The following is a 17445-nucleotide window of genomic DNA, read 5'->3' as shown; positions in this document are numbered from 1 at the left end:
GGAATATCTGGATCAACTTCTGAAGGTATCTTTAGAGAAATGCCTAGTTGAAATCTTATATTAATCCTGATAGACAATTTTAAAGAAAATACCTAGAATTTTCTGGAGGTTAAATTTTAGACGACGTTTAGACCGGGAGCTTTAAAGGATGTCCCAGGAAAAAAATCAAAGATTTTTAGAAGGAATTCAGATGGTTTCTGAAACAATCTTTGAAGAAATTCCATTTCTGTAGTTTTCCTAAGAAAAATCCAGGTTGAAAAAAAATAAATCTTGAAGAAATTCCTTTGGAAATAATCACTAAATGAACTCCTATAGATTATTTGAGCAAATACTTGAATAAATTTCTGATGAAATTCCTAGAGAGCCCCTAAATATAGTTACTTTCAATTTCAAGTCCAGGGTTAAAATTGTTCTTTGCTCCATTGTGCACAAAATATTTGCCAACCTTTGTCCTACCCACGGTTTCGAACGTGGCCGCGCCTCTGAGCGCCACCATACAACGTGTTGCGTCAATCAGTGGTGAATATGAATATCTAGCTATGTTCATTATTCACCACTGCTATCATCATGGCAACTATTCGATTCTATCGCCACCATTGTGTTGCTACTTGTTGTAGTGAATGAGCTATATAAGTTGTTGAAATTCATTGATCGTGCACAGTTTGGTAGCCGAAAGTTTACAGGAGTGTCAGAAAAACTCTTCGACAGGAATGAAATGAATGATGACGATGAGGGACTGTGGTTATGTGTGTGTGTTTGTGTTAACAGGGTCCGGGTCATTTGGCCGAATGCCGTTTTGCCAATTGAAAACAAAAGTTGTGGGATACCCTATTGCATGATTTGATATGCTGCAATATATACCCCTCGGTTCACTGTCAATTGACGTTTATCCAACCGAGGTACACGGAGAAATATTTTTACCTAATTTTTGAGTTTACTTTACCCAAAATTAAATATATCGATTATAGTTTCAACCCAAAATCTCTCGGTTTTCTCTTTCTCCCACACGAATGTTGTCAAAAATAGAGAGAGCTGCATCTACCCAATGGGGGTACTTTGGCCCAATAAGCCAAATTTGGGTAAATGCAACTTTTCTTATGTTTGGGTCGAAAGAACTCAATTTTGCGTTAAATCAACCCAAAATTGAGTATATTTTTCTAATGGAATTAAAGCCAAACTACCTAGTGGGGACTTTGGAAATTTAGCCAAAATTGAGTTATTGGGCTCAACTACGGAATTGCGTTGAAACAACCCAAAATTGAGTTGAATTCCGTCTCCGTGTAGCATTCACTGCCAACGCTGCCAACAAGCACACCACTGACGTATCCACACAGAAGCTCAAATCGTCCCCTTTCTTCTGTGGACCACTGACCCGGCAAGACGCATCGTGGAGTAAGTGGCGGCATCGTTGGGCAATCCTCTACGGAATTATTCGCGAAACTGCACAAAAGTGAACTACAGTTAGCTGCTGTCAGTAGTCAGTGCTGAAAGAAGAACATCCTAAATGTATGCAGTTGTTCACTTCGCTTGCTAGCGGATGTCACCAGCAGATGTTTTGGCATCACGTCTTAGCTTTTGACAGTAACTAAAACGGTTTAAGGGGGCAGGATCCGTCATTGATTTCGGAATTTTCAAAAGCAGTTTTCTCGTTCAAAATCAAGAAAATTTACAGGAAAATGCGTTCACTGTATTCTATTCTCCAACCGGAACAGAGTGAACACATTTTCATCGAATAATTTTTAGTTTTGTAAAGAAAAACTGCTTTTGAAGTTTTGAGGATGACGATGATTACGATGACGGAGCGTTGATCGTTAAGACTTATTCGTCCTTCTGCTGGATCGGGTTGCTTCGATCCCTCGAATCGTACTAAGCTGGGGGATGCGAAGAGAAAATCAACAAACAGCCAGGCAGCAGTCAAACTAAAATTTTCATAAAATTGATCGGAGTACGCCTAGAAATGTACAGTCGGAGTTTCAACAAGCTTAAAATTGTTGTACAATTTATGTAACACAAAGACCGCCAACTAGTAAAGAATTGTTGTGCTTGGTCCAAATTATGCATAAGTCTTGTACAATTGCTCAAAATATTTTACTAACTAACATACGGCCAGAAACGTTGTTATTAAGTCTATTCATTGGGTTCATTTCCTTCATTGAACTGATGGAGCTTTATGTGAAGGAATTTAAGTGTGCATTTTGCGTGTGGTTTCCTACAAGACAAGCAAATACAAAACGGTTAGCACTCATAGAAAAAAATGTGTTCAATTTGAACAACCTAAATCTTCGAATCCGCACCCCCTAGGTACTAAGTAATATATGTCATAGTTCTGACATCAACAAGGGCTTCTTCTTTTCACAACAGAGAAACAGTGTGCTTATTTGGCGTAAGTGTTCACCGAGTCGTTTATTGCTATACGCAAGCAACGGTGCAGGTGCAGTGTTCAGTTCACATGTTGTTATCTTAATCTTGGAGGGGAATGACATCTCACCTAAGTTAACCCTTGAACTAAAAATATATGTTTTGAATAAAACGTATTATAAGCTTCAATTTCAATAACAATCAAAAATATTTCTCTCTTGAAAGAACAGCCTATGATCAAAAGAAGGAAAAATCTCCTATGAAAATTTAAGCAAATGTAATGCATGTAATCTTTTCATCAGTACAACTACAAAGAACTGCCGATGATTTAAAGAAGAAAAAAATAAAATATAAGCTACTAGTAATGGAACCAGTAACTCGAAAGAATAACCTATGCTTAAAAGAAGGAAAAATTTCTAATGAAATCATTATAAACACTTGAAACCTTATTACACCGTTAGTAATCCAGTGGTGAATCAATTATCGCTTCAGAGTCTTGACGCGAAGTGTGGAATTCATTTTGAATTAAAGTGTGGAATTCGTTCTGAATTAAAGGGTTAATGTTATCATTCTATAGGAGCTCTTATATAGTGACAAACATGACGTCCTGTCACGTCCTGTTTTGTTCATGATTCGGCCAAACGGCATTGGGCCAAATGACCCTTTGGCCAAACGGCATTCAGCCAAATGGCCGAACACCATGTTAACATATCATTCTGCATACGCACGATGCCCGCGAACGGCATGAGGGAATGGTACCTAGATGAATGAAAGAGAATCCAAATGATAGGTGCGAGAAACAGGAAGTTGTTTATCGGGGTAGCATGCGGTAGAGAGTAGGACTAGACATTCAGTCATAAAAGTAATTTTGTGAGTAGTGGTCGTTCATTCCTTTTGCGCGGGATGGAATTTAATTCAGAGCTTCGAACGCGTAGGGTTGATCGAAGTTCGGTTACTACACTTGTGTCAAAAACAAATTTAAGACCTCCATATCCCTTGCAGTTGTCATTTGAAACGACCGTTAATTGTCTTACACAGTTTTGTAATCAGACGTGAACGTCTGTTATCTGTGATAGCACATTCAGTGAGTGTACACAAACAAATTTTGTTGTATAATCTACCGAATTCATGGTAGAATTAAGAACTGCACCAACGATTTTCAACCGACTACAAAAATCTGTTAAGTTTACTACAATCTGATGAAAATCACTGAGCAGTGCAGTAAATTTGACTATGTCCATAGTAGCATCCACCACAAAGCATTGTATTTCAATCCGTGACACACACCGTACAACACAGTGTGGTCAAAAGCATGATGCTAAACTTCTCAAATCAAGAATGTTTCTAGTCAAAAATACTACAACTCTGGTTAAATCAATACAAGAAATTTTCTTGAGTAGTGATGTTGACTATGTTTTGGTAGAGTTAACAGATTAATGTAGTCGGTTGAAAATCGTTGGTGCAGTTCTTAATTTTACCATGGATTCAGTAGTTTCTACAATAAAATTCATTTCAGTGTGGAATACAAACATCAGTGTCGCTGCTCGGCGGTCAGTTGGAGAAACTGAATGTTCGAAAGGTTATAGTCTGTAGTTTTTGCCGCTGGCGCTAACTATAAGCGGTTAACCTTTCGGTTGCACGCAAATTTTTGTAACGCGAGTAGTCACGCGTTGTACTTTGTACAAGGCCCTTGGTTTTCCATGCCGTGATTTTTCAGTACGGCATTTCACCAACAGGCGGCGCTAGTGTGCATGAAAGTTTTGTTTTGCAAATATCTCAGGAACCTGATCACCTAAAAAGTTGGCGTCTTCAGCAAACTTGTTCAGTAGCTCAAAGGCTGTCATCATTTCAGCCAAGAAATTCAAAATTTGGTCACCAGGCGGCGCTAGTACGCATGAAACTGTTTTGCAGATGTCTCGGGAAACTGACCACTTAGAAAGATGGCGTCTTCGACAGAGTTGTTCAGTAGCTAAAGGACTATCATTATTAGAGGCATTTGATTCGAAATAAAACTTCTGTTTTGCAAAATCTCAGAATCTTGAATTCTAAGTTGTTTAATAAACCAAAGGCAATCATTGATCGAGCTGGTTGATTCTAAATTTTGCTACCAGGTGTAGTTTATTAACATGAAACATTTGATTTGCAAATACCTCAGCAGCCCGATCACTTAGAGAGATGGCGTATTTGGCAGATTTGTTTAGTAGCTCAAGGACTAGCTTTATTTAAGCCTTGAAATTGGGGATTAACTGCAATAATAATGACAGCCCATGAGCTACTGAACAACGAAGATGTCATCAGGATCCTGAAATATCCACAAAACAAAAGTTTCATGCTCACTAGCAACACCTGGTGGCAAAATTTTGAATCAACTAACTCGCCTTGGTAACCTTTGAATTACTGAACAACTTTGTCCAAAACGCCATCTTTCCTGAGATATCTGAAAAAAAATAGTAATAGTTTCATGTACACAAGTGCCATCTAGTCAAATTCCGAATTAAATGAGATACCATCAGATTGGAGCCTTCCTTAGCCGAGTGGTTAGAGTCCGCGGCTACTAAGCAAAGCCATGCTGAAGGTGTCTGGGTTCGATTCCCGGTCGGTCCAGGATCTTTTCGTAATGGAAATTTCCTTGACTTTCTTGGGCATAGAGTATCATCGTACAGTCACCCCACAGTTATGGATAGCACACAGATATGGATTAGATTTGGAATAAAACGTAAATATCCCATCAAATAGAGTTGCAATTACGCTAAACACATTTTACCTACGTCAACCATAAATCAATACAGCATCACAATCAGTTGTAATATGCTTATTCATATTTTTTCCGTCCGTAGGAAATAAAATGTCAAGCGTATTCCCAGATGCGTTGATTCATAACTGTGGGGCATTGAAACCCATACCACAGTTATGAATCAAAGATAAGACGATTCCGAAACAAACGCCAAAACGTATGCTTTCACTAGCACACCATTTGTTTATCTAGCAGATAAATTGCTGTTATAGTGTTTTGATCCATAATATGAGTCGATTTGATCCATAATACGGATCCTCCTCTACCACTGATCCACATCTGTGGGGTAGACATCATTTGCAATTTCTATCGAAATCGACACTTTTTCGTAAATAACCGGTTATTTTGAGGTGTATTCTCAAAAACAACTATATTCCGCAATGCCGGGGAGGTAATTTTGTTCAGTACAGCTTCACCATGTTTTTTAAACGTATTTTATTCTGAAAAATGACCCTTAGTTGATCCATAACTGTGGGGTAACTGTACCTGCCACACGATATACGAATGCGAAAATGGCAACTTTGGCAAAGAAAGCTCTCAGTTAATAACTGTTGAAGTGCTTATAAGAACACTAAGCTGAGAAGCAGGCTCTGTCCCAGTGGGGATGTTATGCCAAGATGAAGAGATACCATCAGATAGCGCTCCTGCTCCAAAATAGCTTCACTGAAGACCCCATGTTTTGAAAATATTTCTCGAAAACTTATTCAAACAGACTCAAGTCAAACAAGTTAACAAACTTACTTTATCAATTCTACGTGTTTCACAAGCAAAATTCCGCTTTAAACCAACTCAATTTTTCACTTTTAGAACGTTCAATTTCAGGATTTACAAAACGGCGTAAGTAAGATTTTCAGCTTTTTCGCTTAAGCGATGTACACGGTAAAAAATGTTTAAAAAGGGATTCATTTTGAAACAGTTTTAGAAGACAAGTTGTGATTCTTCTTAATTATGTTTCTCAAAACCGTATGAAAGTTACTTACGTCGATTTGAAAAAGTAATCGAGATTTGCATTTTGAGATATATCGACTTCAAATTGCAGTCTACTCAAATCAAAAAAAGTGCGTTCAATATTATGCGACTTCTATGTACTTTTCTTGATTTTACCGTATTATAAAGGGCCACACTGTAAACAAAAACTGTTGAGTATTGTTCTTAAGAAGATTCTTGAGGAATAGACTTTGGTTTGGTGTGGAAAGATATCTTTGTTGTAAAATGATAGCATATAAATCACAGCTGTTGTACAAAGTACAGCAGCACGACAGCCCGAAGGTTAAGAACGATGTAAACAATGTAAACAGAGGAGTTCAGTAGGACATACCTGGTGGAAGTTCCAGACAAAAAGACGTAACATTGACGAAATTTCCATCGATCACACATTTAACGATGATTTAAGGTTAAACAGTTTAGAAACCATCTTCAAATATTGCACCAAAAGTTTGAAAGCACTAAATATTCTCGCGAAGGAAGCATTCAACAGTAGTGCATTTTTTATTTTGGCTTTGTGTACTAGCAAAAAGTTTAGCATATGACGGGGTTGGTGGTCTGATGGCTACCGCTTCTGCTTCATATGCAGAAGGTCATGGGTTCAATCCCAGGCCCGTCCCTTTCCTCGTACTTTGTAGTTGTATATCTCTCACTTGCTTCTATCTTCCATTCTAAATATATCACGCTCAAACTATTCGTTCATAGCAAACGCTAGAACCAGAGACGGACACGAAACCGTTTCCCTAACGCTTCCTACTTCCACGCGCACGCCTTTCTTACGCCTGATACATAGGCAGTCTGCTAACCACAAAAGCAAACCTCTCTGCCATGCCTTTCCCCCAATCCATACACTCCCGCATGAACTGACGTGGATGCAGTGGAATATACGGTCTACGTGGGAGTCAGTTCAATGCATCATCAATTCCTCCCCCTTCCCCTCATTGGTCTGCATTCTGACGTGGCAGGTGCCATTGTTGCCTAAAAATAGAAGATCACCAGCACTTATACACTGAGGATGCCTGTTAATCCCAAGCAGTCATTCGGTTGGTTCCTTGTGTAAGTGCAGCTGATCTGGCAATACTGGAGTGCATCCACGGGCGGCCAATCAAGCTCAAGCTCACTAGCAAAAAGTTTAGCATAATAAAGTCAAAACCGTTTGCCCACTATTCCTTTAGTTTGATACTTAAGCAAACGTTAGTAAACTATTATGATGGCCATCTTTGGATTCCGAGATATTATTTAAGTCGTTTTATCTATAGACGATCTTGATGTTTGATCCACTTTAACTTGTAGAATCAAGTATTTCTGAGATCATTTACAAGAGCAAACCATTCGGTAATCAATATTTGCCTAAACATTTGCACAAAGTGATAAACAAGTTCGTCACAGTAGCACGGCATGGTGTTTTCTCGATCAGATAATAAGACGCCATATTTTCAATATGAAAAAAACGGTTCAACAAGTTTATTGATTAAATTAACACTTAAGCTCGGAAGATCGACGTCAGCCTTATCAAAATACGTATCATATGATATTCTGCAACACAACGCAGAAATAGAGCGCTCACTCATTCACACGTGGCTTAAAAAAAACTACGAACCGAATTAGTTCGAAATGATTAGCACCAGTTTTCTTCATCCAGCACCAGCACTTGCCTTAGAAATGAAGCTTGGAAATACACATGGCCTCAGCTGGTTTTTTGAACACATCCGCTAGTTCCATGATCTCTTCCTGCGTCATTGCACTTTGTTTCCGCTTTTTGAACAGTTCGTTGTAGTTTAGCTCTATTTCATCATCGTTTGAATCCGAATCACCAGCACATCGATGACCAAAAGTCATACCCTCATCCGAATCGTCGTCGTCAAACTCCTCTGGATTGTCACATCGCGATATGATTCTGTTTCGTTCGTCGTCCGATAGAACCATTTCGTTGAAGGACCTTTTATGGTGAATAACCTGACTGCTCTCCAAATTGTACGGATCCATTCGATGCGTCAGGATAAAATGGCAGTGCAGGTCATCCTCATTCATGAAAGCTTCGTTGCAAAGTCCACATCGAAAGCGTATTGAGTGGTAGTGTTTGATCCGGTTGTGAGTCATCAAAATCTCGAACGTTGAATACCTGAGCGAACACAACTCGCACACGAATTGGATTGAATCGTTATAAACCTATTGAAAGAATGAATCAACATTGGATTTAATTCAGCTTTTTTCAAAAATAAAGCATGTTTGAGTCATACATACCTCGATTTCCGACATCTTTTCGTTTTATATAGGTGGTATAAAATCTAAACTCAATGCAAAGCAAGTCTCTGGCCTATTTAAGTCCTATTCCTTCTAGATCTGCGGATTAACTGTTCGTGTTGGATCATTGCTTTTAAAAGGAAACCTTCGGATCGATTTCAAATCAAACACGCCAATTAACAGCCAGCCGTTAAGTTTTGCGATAATCAAACACGTTCATGATAGGTGCATGGACACAATTCAGTGTTTATTTTTAGCGATTGAGACGCCACAGAACGTGGAATTACCGTGGCTTCGGACTACTAACTATCGAAATTACGCATATTTGTAGTAATGTTTTTAAAAATAGATACATACACCTGATAATATTTGTCATGGATAATAGAGCAAGTAAACAATTTACTTGGAACTAAGGGCTTAACGACAAACGAATTAAAATTAGGAATCTCTCGTGACGTGAATAGCGATAACAACGGAATCCACAGTGTGCAAATTAATTATGATTCCATTAGGTGTGAACAGATTTATTATTGGAGAATTTGTGACACAGTGTACATTAGTAATAGCAGGAAAGTTATGAAGGTTTGCCAATTTGGGAAACAAACGGCACGGCGAAATTAAATGCGTAGCAGATTTTTAAACACCCTGGGTATCGTTTTGATGCCAGATGTTTGAGATATTTACTTAAAAATTCAGCAAGCTTGATAAACAGATATATTTGAATATTGGTCTAGGGAACGGTTATATGGTATGAATTAAAATGGGACAAAAGCTTATTTTCATTGCATGGAACAAAATGAAACTCATTCGATTTTTTTTATGTAAGGGCGTTTCTAGGCCTATCATTAGGATAAATGATAATAGTGTGAAGTAGACTATGGATTTTGAAGGAAGTTGCTCTAAGTAATTAATCTATTTGTCTGTGGTATGATGAAGAGCCAGTCATACAAGATAAAAATATTTTTTTTGTGGAAAAACTTACTTTAACAAAGAAAAATCCAGAGTGTGCCAGAGTGACCTCTGTAAAAAAAAACTCTATTAGTCTGTTCACTGATCTCAATGGAAAACTTTACCACAGATCGGATTCCACTAACAGATTTTCCTAGCTTTCAGCTTCGAATAAAATGAAATAGGTATGCTAATCCCGAGTGTAGACGGTCACTGGTGGTTCAATTGATGGATGGCATACGGAACATAGACCTCTATGGACTTGACATACGGACGGACAGCGAGCCCTGCACCAGGACAGACAGCTGACTGGACAACAGAAACTTCAGGGACATTTTCTGATTTTTGAGGCACGGACAATAAGGGGCCGTCCATAAATGACGTAGCATATTTTCACTGATTTTTTACAATATCTTTCAAGTACATCGTTAAACTGAAATTTTGCGAATTATGGTTAAATTGGTTATGGACTTAGGTGGTCGGCTTTTCAATTTTACTCTGATTTGACAGCCGATCTCCACCCTTGACTGAAATGACAGGATTATCTGACAGATGATAGTTTGATATATTTGCGCTCAAAAATCATTCGAAAACAGGTTAAACAAGCACGCGAATTTGATGTCCTCACTATTATCCAGGCTGTGACTGAATGAAATTATAGAATGAAAATAAAACGGTTGATTCAATGTCTTGTTAACAAATGGAAAATCAATATTTTTCGATTCGATAATGCATTGATTGACTTTTTTTTTATTGATATCGGTAATAATTACTAATCATAACATTTCCAATGATAATTGCAGTATAAATAATAATTCAACAATAATTACATGAAAGTAGTTACCCAACTAACAGTCTAGAGTCACAAATACACATACATATTTGATTATTGTTGAATAATGGTGACAGCTGAAAAAATGCCCTAGAAAGAGCTGAGAAGATGGTATTTAGAACCAATTTTAAATCAATGTTCAACATTTTTCACTGGAATGAATAATAGTAGAATCAACACTTATTAAACTTTTCCAAAGCATCTCTGTCGACTTGTCAAGATTGTTTTACTAATGAGTTGAACAAGTCATTTTTCATTCTATTAAAGAGCCAATATTCCACCAAACAAATATATTTGTGTAAACAGATGTACAGGAGACGAACTAACGTTTTGGTTGCTTCGCATTTCAGCTGTTTCCATGCTTAACATGAACATGATTAAAAGCTGAATAGGTATTTTATAAAATCCTAATTCAACAAAGATATATCTTCCGAGCAGTAAATCCAAAGAAGGCCAAAATAACGATTAATAAACACATTGTTCAGCAACAAATAAGCCTTACAAAAGAGGTCACACCATAGCCAAATTTACGAAAAGTGGACAAAATATCTAAAAATTGCGTTGTATTCATAATGTATTGCAATGATCAATTTACTAATATTGTTATTATTTATCTCTATTTCAGTGACTTTTCGCCTTTGGCGAATTCGTCACTATAGTTATAACTTACTAATATATAAAAACATATTGATTACAATCATTTTTCAATACAATTGAATTGAATTATGAATTATGTTTAGAAAATATTTTGAATCAGTCTTCTGATATAGGATTTTAAAAAAACATAAAGAGCTCGTTTAACATACAAATGATTGAAATATATTTAATATTTCTATAATGCTTAATAGATAGAAAAAATACGACAAATGATTAAAATATTAACCTAATGAAAAATATAATATATGAAATTATTGATTTTTAGTATACTTAGATGAACAATTAAATTAAAGTTTTAACAAGTTAAAACTTATTATGAAGTTCAATTAATCATTTCAGACTGTTTTTACTTTGTGAATAAACTTTATTTTTGACCAGCATTGTCATAAATTTTCTCACTGTGCGCTATAAATAGCCGACTGAATTCAGCTTGCATCAGTACTGAACAGCAGCACAAGTAATGCGCTTATTCAATTGTTGATCAGCATAGCACGTGTTGATTAAACTTTGTTGAATAGAAGCTCAAGCATGATCAATATTCAGCTACAAGAGGTTTATATTGAGCACTGGAAGGCTGATATATGAATTCAAGGATGGCGCAGATGGCAAGGTATACCGCTGACGATGGGAAGATCTCGAGTTTGAGTGATTATTAATTCATGCGAGTTGAGTGATTATTAATTCATGGTAAAAGTATACACTGCATTTGAACTACAGTGTTAAGCGATTTTTGGTCATTTATTTGTTTTCAATTAATTTTGTGGCAGTTGAATAAAAGCCGAGATAAATGCTTATAAAGCGATTTTGAAGTTATAGAACAAAGTCAATATACAATGACACGCTTTATAACTTCTCCAAATTTGTGTGAACAATGCCTGAACAAAGGCTTCACATGGAAATAATTAAAATGTTGTTAAACATGATGCTGAATTAAACTGCAATAATGTTGTTTATTAAATTAGCGTTGTTAAATCAACAGCTCTTATTAGGCTAAGTGCAACCTGAATAAACATCTTTACGATACATGATTACAATCACTAAACGATAAGTAGCCTAATAATTTCGCCAGATTTGCTTGAACAATGTGTGCGTAGCAGCTGCAAAGTAATATAATAAAACAACTATTCAGTATGTAGTTGTGAAAAATTGCTTAATAAATGATTTTAAAATAGGCAAATGTTTCTTGGGAGTCTAGTACACGACACTGAAGACGGCCTTACAGTTGAGGTCGAAATACGCGTATCTGTCAAAGGATACAAACTCTAGTGGAATTAAATGGTATAGTACTAAATTCGGTTTTTCATCTACTTATAGGTATTCCACTAAACAGCTCTGTTGATTGAACTAAGGATCTTTTGCAACCTTGAACGCTCATAGATTGGTGTAATCAATCTCTCCATATTCTAACAAATGTTAAAATTCGTAATTGCCCTTGAACCTAGCTTCAACAATTGTCATTAAATCTGTATGGAAAAGAAAATATTAAATTTTACGCAAAAAAAAAAAGAATGCTATGCTACAAATGATAGAAATTAATACTCAGTTCTTTTTTCTAAATTCATTGTTTTTAACCTTCTGATAAACATGATAATGATAAACATGTCAGCATTAAACAGACTGTGAGCAGAATATGGTACTTAACTGAAATGATTAATAAAATAATTATTGATATTCATTTAATTATTGTATATGAAGAGACTTGAAGTGCTTAGCTATGCAAAGGAATTGGGTCCTAAAATTTTTATTGAAATCTTGTTTTTATTCAATAACACGAAAGAGCATCTTACTGCAACTACTTAAGCAATTTTTTCCGCTCAAATAACGACTATATCATGTTTAAACTTCAATTTAAAACCTTGACACATAAGATCATGTTTGACGTTCGATTAGTCGACAAAAACACCACAGGGGTTTTAGTTTTAACACTGGGGTTGTTCCTATCTGACATTTCGGAAGGGACACGGAAAACAAAATACACCCAAAATTTGAGTTTAAGCCAAGGGGTGTGACAAAATCTAAAAAAAAATGTTTTTTGGACTCAAACCAACGGAAAACTACACTTTTTATATTAAATTTAGGGGAGGGATTATTAGAGTATGTTTAAAACTACAAATTGAACTTTAACACTTCACTTTTGCAAAAATTAAAATACTAAAATCACATGTAAGGCGAGCAAATACCTTTAAACTCTAATATGTGTTGCTTATCTTGACAGATAGGCCTATTTCGTCTGCGACTTACAGACTTCTTCAGTGTCGAGTGCTCGAGTGATATTATCATAATTAAGGACCAACAATTGTGCCATCTATTAGAAACATTTCAAAGCACAAAACTTTCAGCTATAGGCCTATTCACATGACGTTCCAAAACAGCTGATCGGGAAGCTCTTTGACAGTTCTTCTATGGAGATGACAGTCCCGTGTTAGCACCGGTCCTCCACCGATGTAAACAAATGCATAGACGGACATGTCACATGAAAAGGCCTACACGGTAGTATGCGAATACCCTTTAATGGGTAAAAATTCACCCATTTCCGCTAGAAGTGCCTCTCCACATTTAATGAGTAAACACGGTTTACTCTTTATGCTAAGTATGCTGTTCAGCTCAAGAAAAGTAACAATTTCTGCGGAAGAAATGGACAAGAAATTTTCTACAGTGAGCTGCATTTGAAATGACATTTCTTTTCAACTGCGTACTGCGATCAAAGAAAAAGGCTTTTCTCGACCATTTCTTGCAAGAAATTTCCCACGCATCGAGATAGGCGATTACTTTTCTGTTGAAGTGCATACCAGAGATGCTGTAGCGGTATTTGCTAGAGTAATTAATTAAGGATATTTTGTTATGGTAGAAGTATAATAAAAGGCAAACGAACAGCAATATAAATTCATTTACGTTTCAAACGAACAGCAGTATAGTTCACTTGCACTGAACTTGCATGCAAGAGTGAACCCCAATCACTCGCAAATAAACTCTTCAGCGAGCTTCACTCGTACAAGTTATCGTTCACTCACTTGGCACGAACATAACTCATCTCACGAAGCATGCGCCGGGGCCGTTGGGATTGAGTATGCTCTCCCGTCGGGACCACTTGTCGTTAGATTTAAAGAATAAGACGTTACGGGAAAGAATTGACACGAGCTAGCTAAATGCGAAATGTTTGAGAGGGAAAAAGACAATATTCACTGATCGGCTCAAGGGATAATCGGGAACCGACTTTTGATAAGATCGTTCCACGATTTCCGGTACGAATGCCGAAAACATAAACTGCGACCTTTCTGAGGCATCTCAAGTTCTGTCTCGTCCACTTTGATCTGACCCGTGGAAGAGGCAGGAGTGTGAAGTTTTGTTCCAAGTAGTTTCGCGGTGTGTTTTTGAAGGTATAAACGTGGAAAGTGTCTTAATGTTCTGTGTAATAATTGTTAGATTTCCCTCCCGATAGGTAGTGTAAAAGTGATAGCCAGCTAGCTAGTTTGTGCGGTACTGTGCGTGATTGTGAGAAAAAAAGGTAAAGATTAAATTCAACGCTTCTCGAACAAAAGCTTACCTCCGTCGAATAGCCGTTCGACGGCTTTTTATTTGCTAGTTTTGTTTCCCGCACCAACCCACCTCCCGCTCGGCACACCGCGCCCATTTTCGCCACATTTCCACACTTCTGACCCCACGTGCCAGCTTCGAAGGTATTCCTAACTATCGGCCGGAGTTAGAAGGGAGTTGCGCCGTCACCATCGCACTCCGGAAGAGCGATTTCCTTCCCCCCAGCTAGGGAAATTCATCGTATCGACGACGACAACGATTCATTCCGTGCGCTTTTGTTCATTCGTGGGCAAGCGTCGTAGAGGCGACGCGAAGAAGGAAGCAGCCGGTAAAGCAGAAGCCAGACTGTAAGTAAAAGGCTATTTTTGTACATTGCTCGAGAGTTGGTGAAGCGTTCGTAAGCTTGGGAAGCGTTTGTTTAAAGTTTAAAGGTTAAAGTAGATAGCTAGAGAAATCCGCACAGTTAGGTGAGAGTGAAGGGAGAGGAAAGTTCAAGAGAAAGTTATGTGAAAGTGGGTACCCGAGTAGAAATGAATGTTAGTAAACTAGAATTGAATAAATGTTATTAGTATTTTTGCGTTTCCCTAGATGTTGTAGTTATTGCTGAGTTGTAGTCCCCGTAATTGAATGCACTGGTCTTAGGATATTTCCCACGTTTCGTTGTTTCGTTGTTGTAGTTTAGTTGTTTGTTGTACTCCAAGTCGGACTGCTTGGGAATCTCAGTCCTCCATTTTTGTCCTGAAGAGTGAAAGGGAATTGTGGTCGTGACGAACTTGGCCAGTGATGATACCCGTCGACCACGTGCATTCGTTATCGGTAGAAAGTCGAGTTGTCGGTTATGTTTTGAGCCGGTCAGAGGGTAGCGTTTTGAGTACTTTGACTACACGGAGCATTTGCTAGATCGTTCGGTAGTTTGATAGGATAACAGGACTCGCCCTGAGGTTTGAGTTTGCCGGGCAATATAAATCGACAAGTGGTCCTCTAAGGAGGTGGCGCATAAGGTACTTGTTTCTCTCCCAACCCGAACGCCCTAGCAGATTGGTTCGCTCGCCGTCTCGAGCCGACTACAATGCATTTTGAACGCTCATGTTCTGTGAGCGTTCACAAATGTTCCTTCGATTGCTCTCGGGTTCATGTTCAGTTTTTGAACAAACACAAGGATTACTAGACTGATCGCGAATTCGTGTTCCCCAAATAGGGTCCTAAAGCCCTGTCCCAATTTTAGTGCCAAACGCTTAAGTTTAGGCCAATAACACATGTTTACTCAATTTTCTAATGTTTTCCGTTGGTTTGAGTCCAAAAAACATTTTTTTTTAGATTTTGTCACACCCCTTGGCTTAAACTCAAATTTTGGGTGTATTTTGTTTTCCGTGTCCCTTCCGAAATGTCAGATAGGAACAACCCAGTGTTAAAACTAAAATCCCTGTGGTGTTTTTGTCGGCTAATCGAACGTCAAACATGATCTTAAGTGTCAAGGTTCATTTATGGACCCAATTTTTAAATTAAAGTTTAAACATGATATAGCTGTTATTTGAGCGGAAAAAATTGCTTAAGTAGTTGCAGTAAGATGCTCTTTCATGTTATTGAATAAAAACAAGATTTCATTAAAAATTTTAGGACGTTTGACAAGCTCGCATTTGGCCTTACAGTCCCGCGATTCCACTATACAATCTACCCCCTTTTCTACCCTGATTTTAGTATAGCGTGGATCTGTTGATTAGGTCATTGCTGCGCCTCAACAGGGGAATTGTATGCACTTATTGAGGCAACTGAAACTTGGGATGAATGATCAAAAATTACACATATAGATTTTTTTTTATAGGCACTCCGTGCTCGTGGCCACTACTGTGCCGGACTCAGTTGATCTGTAGCTTATTTATCGATACAGATCTATTTTCAACTTATCTATATTTACATCTAGTTTCACTCTCTCCTACTCTTTTACTCTCACACCGAGCAGGTAGGAGAGAGCTCTGCTATTAGTCTAGCCTCACTGCCTGCGAAGAGGGTCAGTTTGTCTCAGTCACCATCTGATACTGACGGAGGATGGATGTGCTTCCCAAAGCACGGTCCTCCGTGAGGCGTCTTCTGGTGGCGGGTCGGGTTTTTTGTGGAGGGGCTGGGAATCGAACCCACGACTTTCCGCTTATGAAGCGAAAGCGTAACCCCAAGGCTACAGACCCCCCCAACACATATAGATGGAAGATCACCTCGGAACACGTAAATATAGAAACTCATGTATGAACTCTTGGAGTTTTTGTTGGACTTTTTAAAGAAATTCTTTGAAAAATCACAGAAGGAATTTTGTTCTTTTCCGTAGAGGAATTGTGCCATTCTAGTAGAACAATTATCAGGAGTAATTGCTGTAGAAATGTTTATTGAAACTTTTGGAGATTTTCTAAGAGTTATTACTACGAGAATTATGGCATGGATGAAAGTATAAAGTTTTTCGTGTTGATTGAGAAGAAATATCCGCAGTTCATATAGGGCAAATGTAAAATTATAACATATGATCAATAATTTTAACTGTTGTAAGGGACCGATTAAAAATATAGGCTTTTTTATGTGTCATATAAAACTGTTCTTCCAATGATGAAATTTGAAAATATTCATTACGTTCAGCTTGGGAATATTATAAACTTACAATATTGACAATATTACCCAATGAAAATAGAGTTAGAGTAGTGGGGATTAAACTCTTATACCGCAATAATGGGCTAATTACCCTTATTCATTAACAAATTTAACCAATCACATTTAGAATTTGCAATAGATATTTTTAAATTATTTGTTCTTAAAAAATCTCCAGATTTCACCAGAATTAGCTAAGAGTCTCTGATAAACTTTTCTTCGAGGATTTATACAGAAGCTTCTTTAAAGTGGCTGGACAGACTGAACATAATATGGAGGTAAAATCAGGTAATGTTAAATTGTAATATAATGCGTTTTGTTTTAATTGCTTAAATAAATAATTTTGAATTTTGGTTCTAGAAACAAATTATGCACGAATCACCAGGACTGAAGTGTAGTATTATAGAAACCATATTTTTGTAGGAACCCTTAGAGGTTTTGTACTAATGCATCTAAATTATTC

At 37.4% G+C, this 17445-nt stretch overlaps 1 protein-coding gene across 1 annotated transcript; it reads right to left on the bottom strand.

Annotated features, from left to right (window-relative positions):
- Positions 1-7569: 7569 nt before the first annotated feature.
- LOC5572770 lies at positions 7570-8485 on the bottom strand. Its single transcript, XM_001660543.2, has 2 exons — positions 8381-8485; positions 7570-8305 (listed from the first exon to the last, which is right to left on the bottom strand). Exons 1-2 carry the CDS (start codon positions 8393-8395, stop codon positions 7793-7795), a joined length of 528 nt encoding a protein of 175 aa, XP_001660593.1. The 5' UTR covers positions 8396-8485; the 3' UTR covers positions 7570-7792.
- Between the last annotated feature and the right edge of the window lie 8960 nt (positions 8486-17445).

The sequence above is a fragment of the Aedes aegypti genome, chromosome 2 (genome assembly GCF_002204515.2).
Source record: "Aedes aegypti strain LVP_AGWG chromosome 2, AaegL5.0 Primary Assembly, whole genome shotgun sequence".
Taxonomy (NCBI): domain Eukaryota; kingdom Metazoa; phylum Arthropoda; class Insecta; order Diptera; family Culicidae; genus Aedes; species Aedes aegypti.
This window is presented reverse-complemented; position numbering and strand designations above follow the sequence as displayed.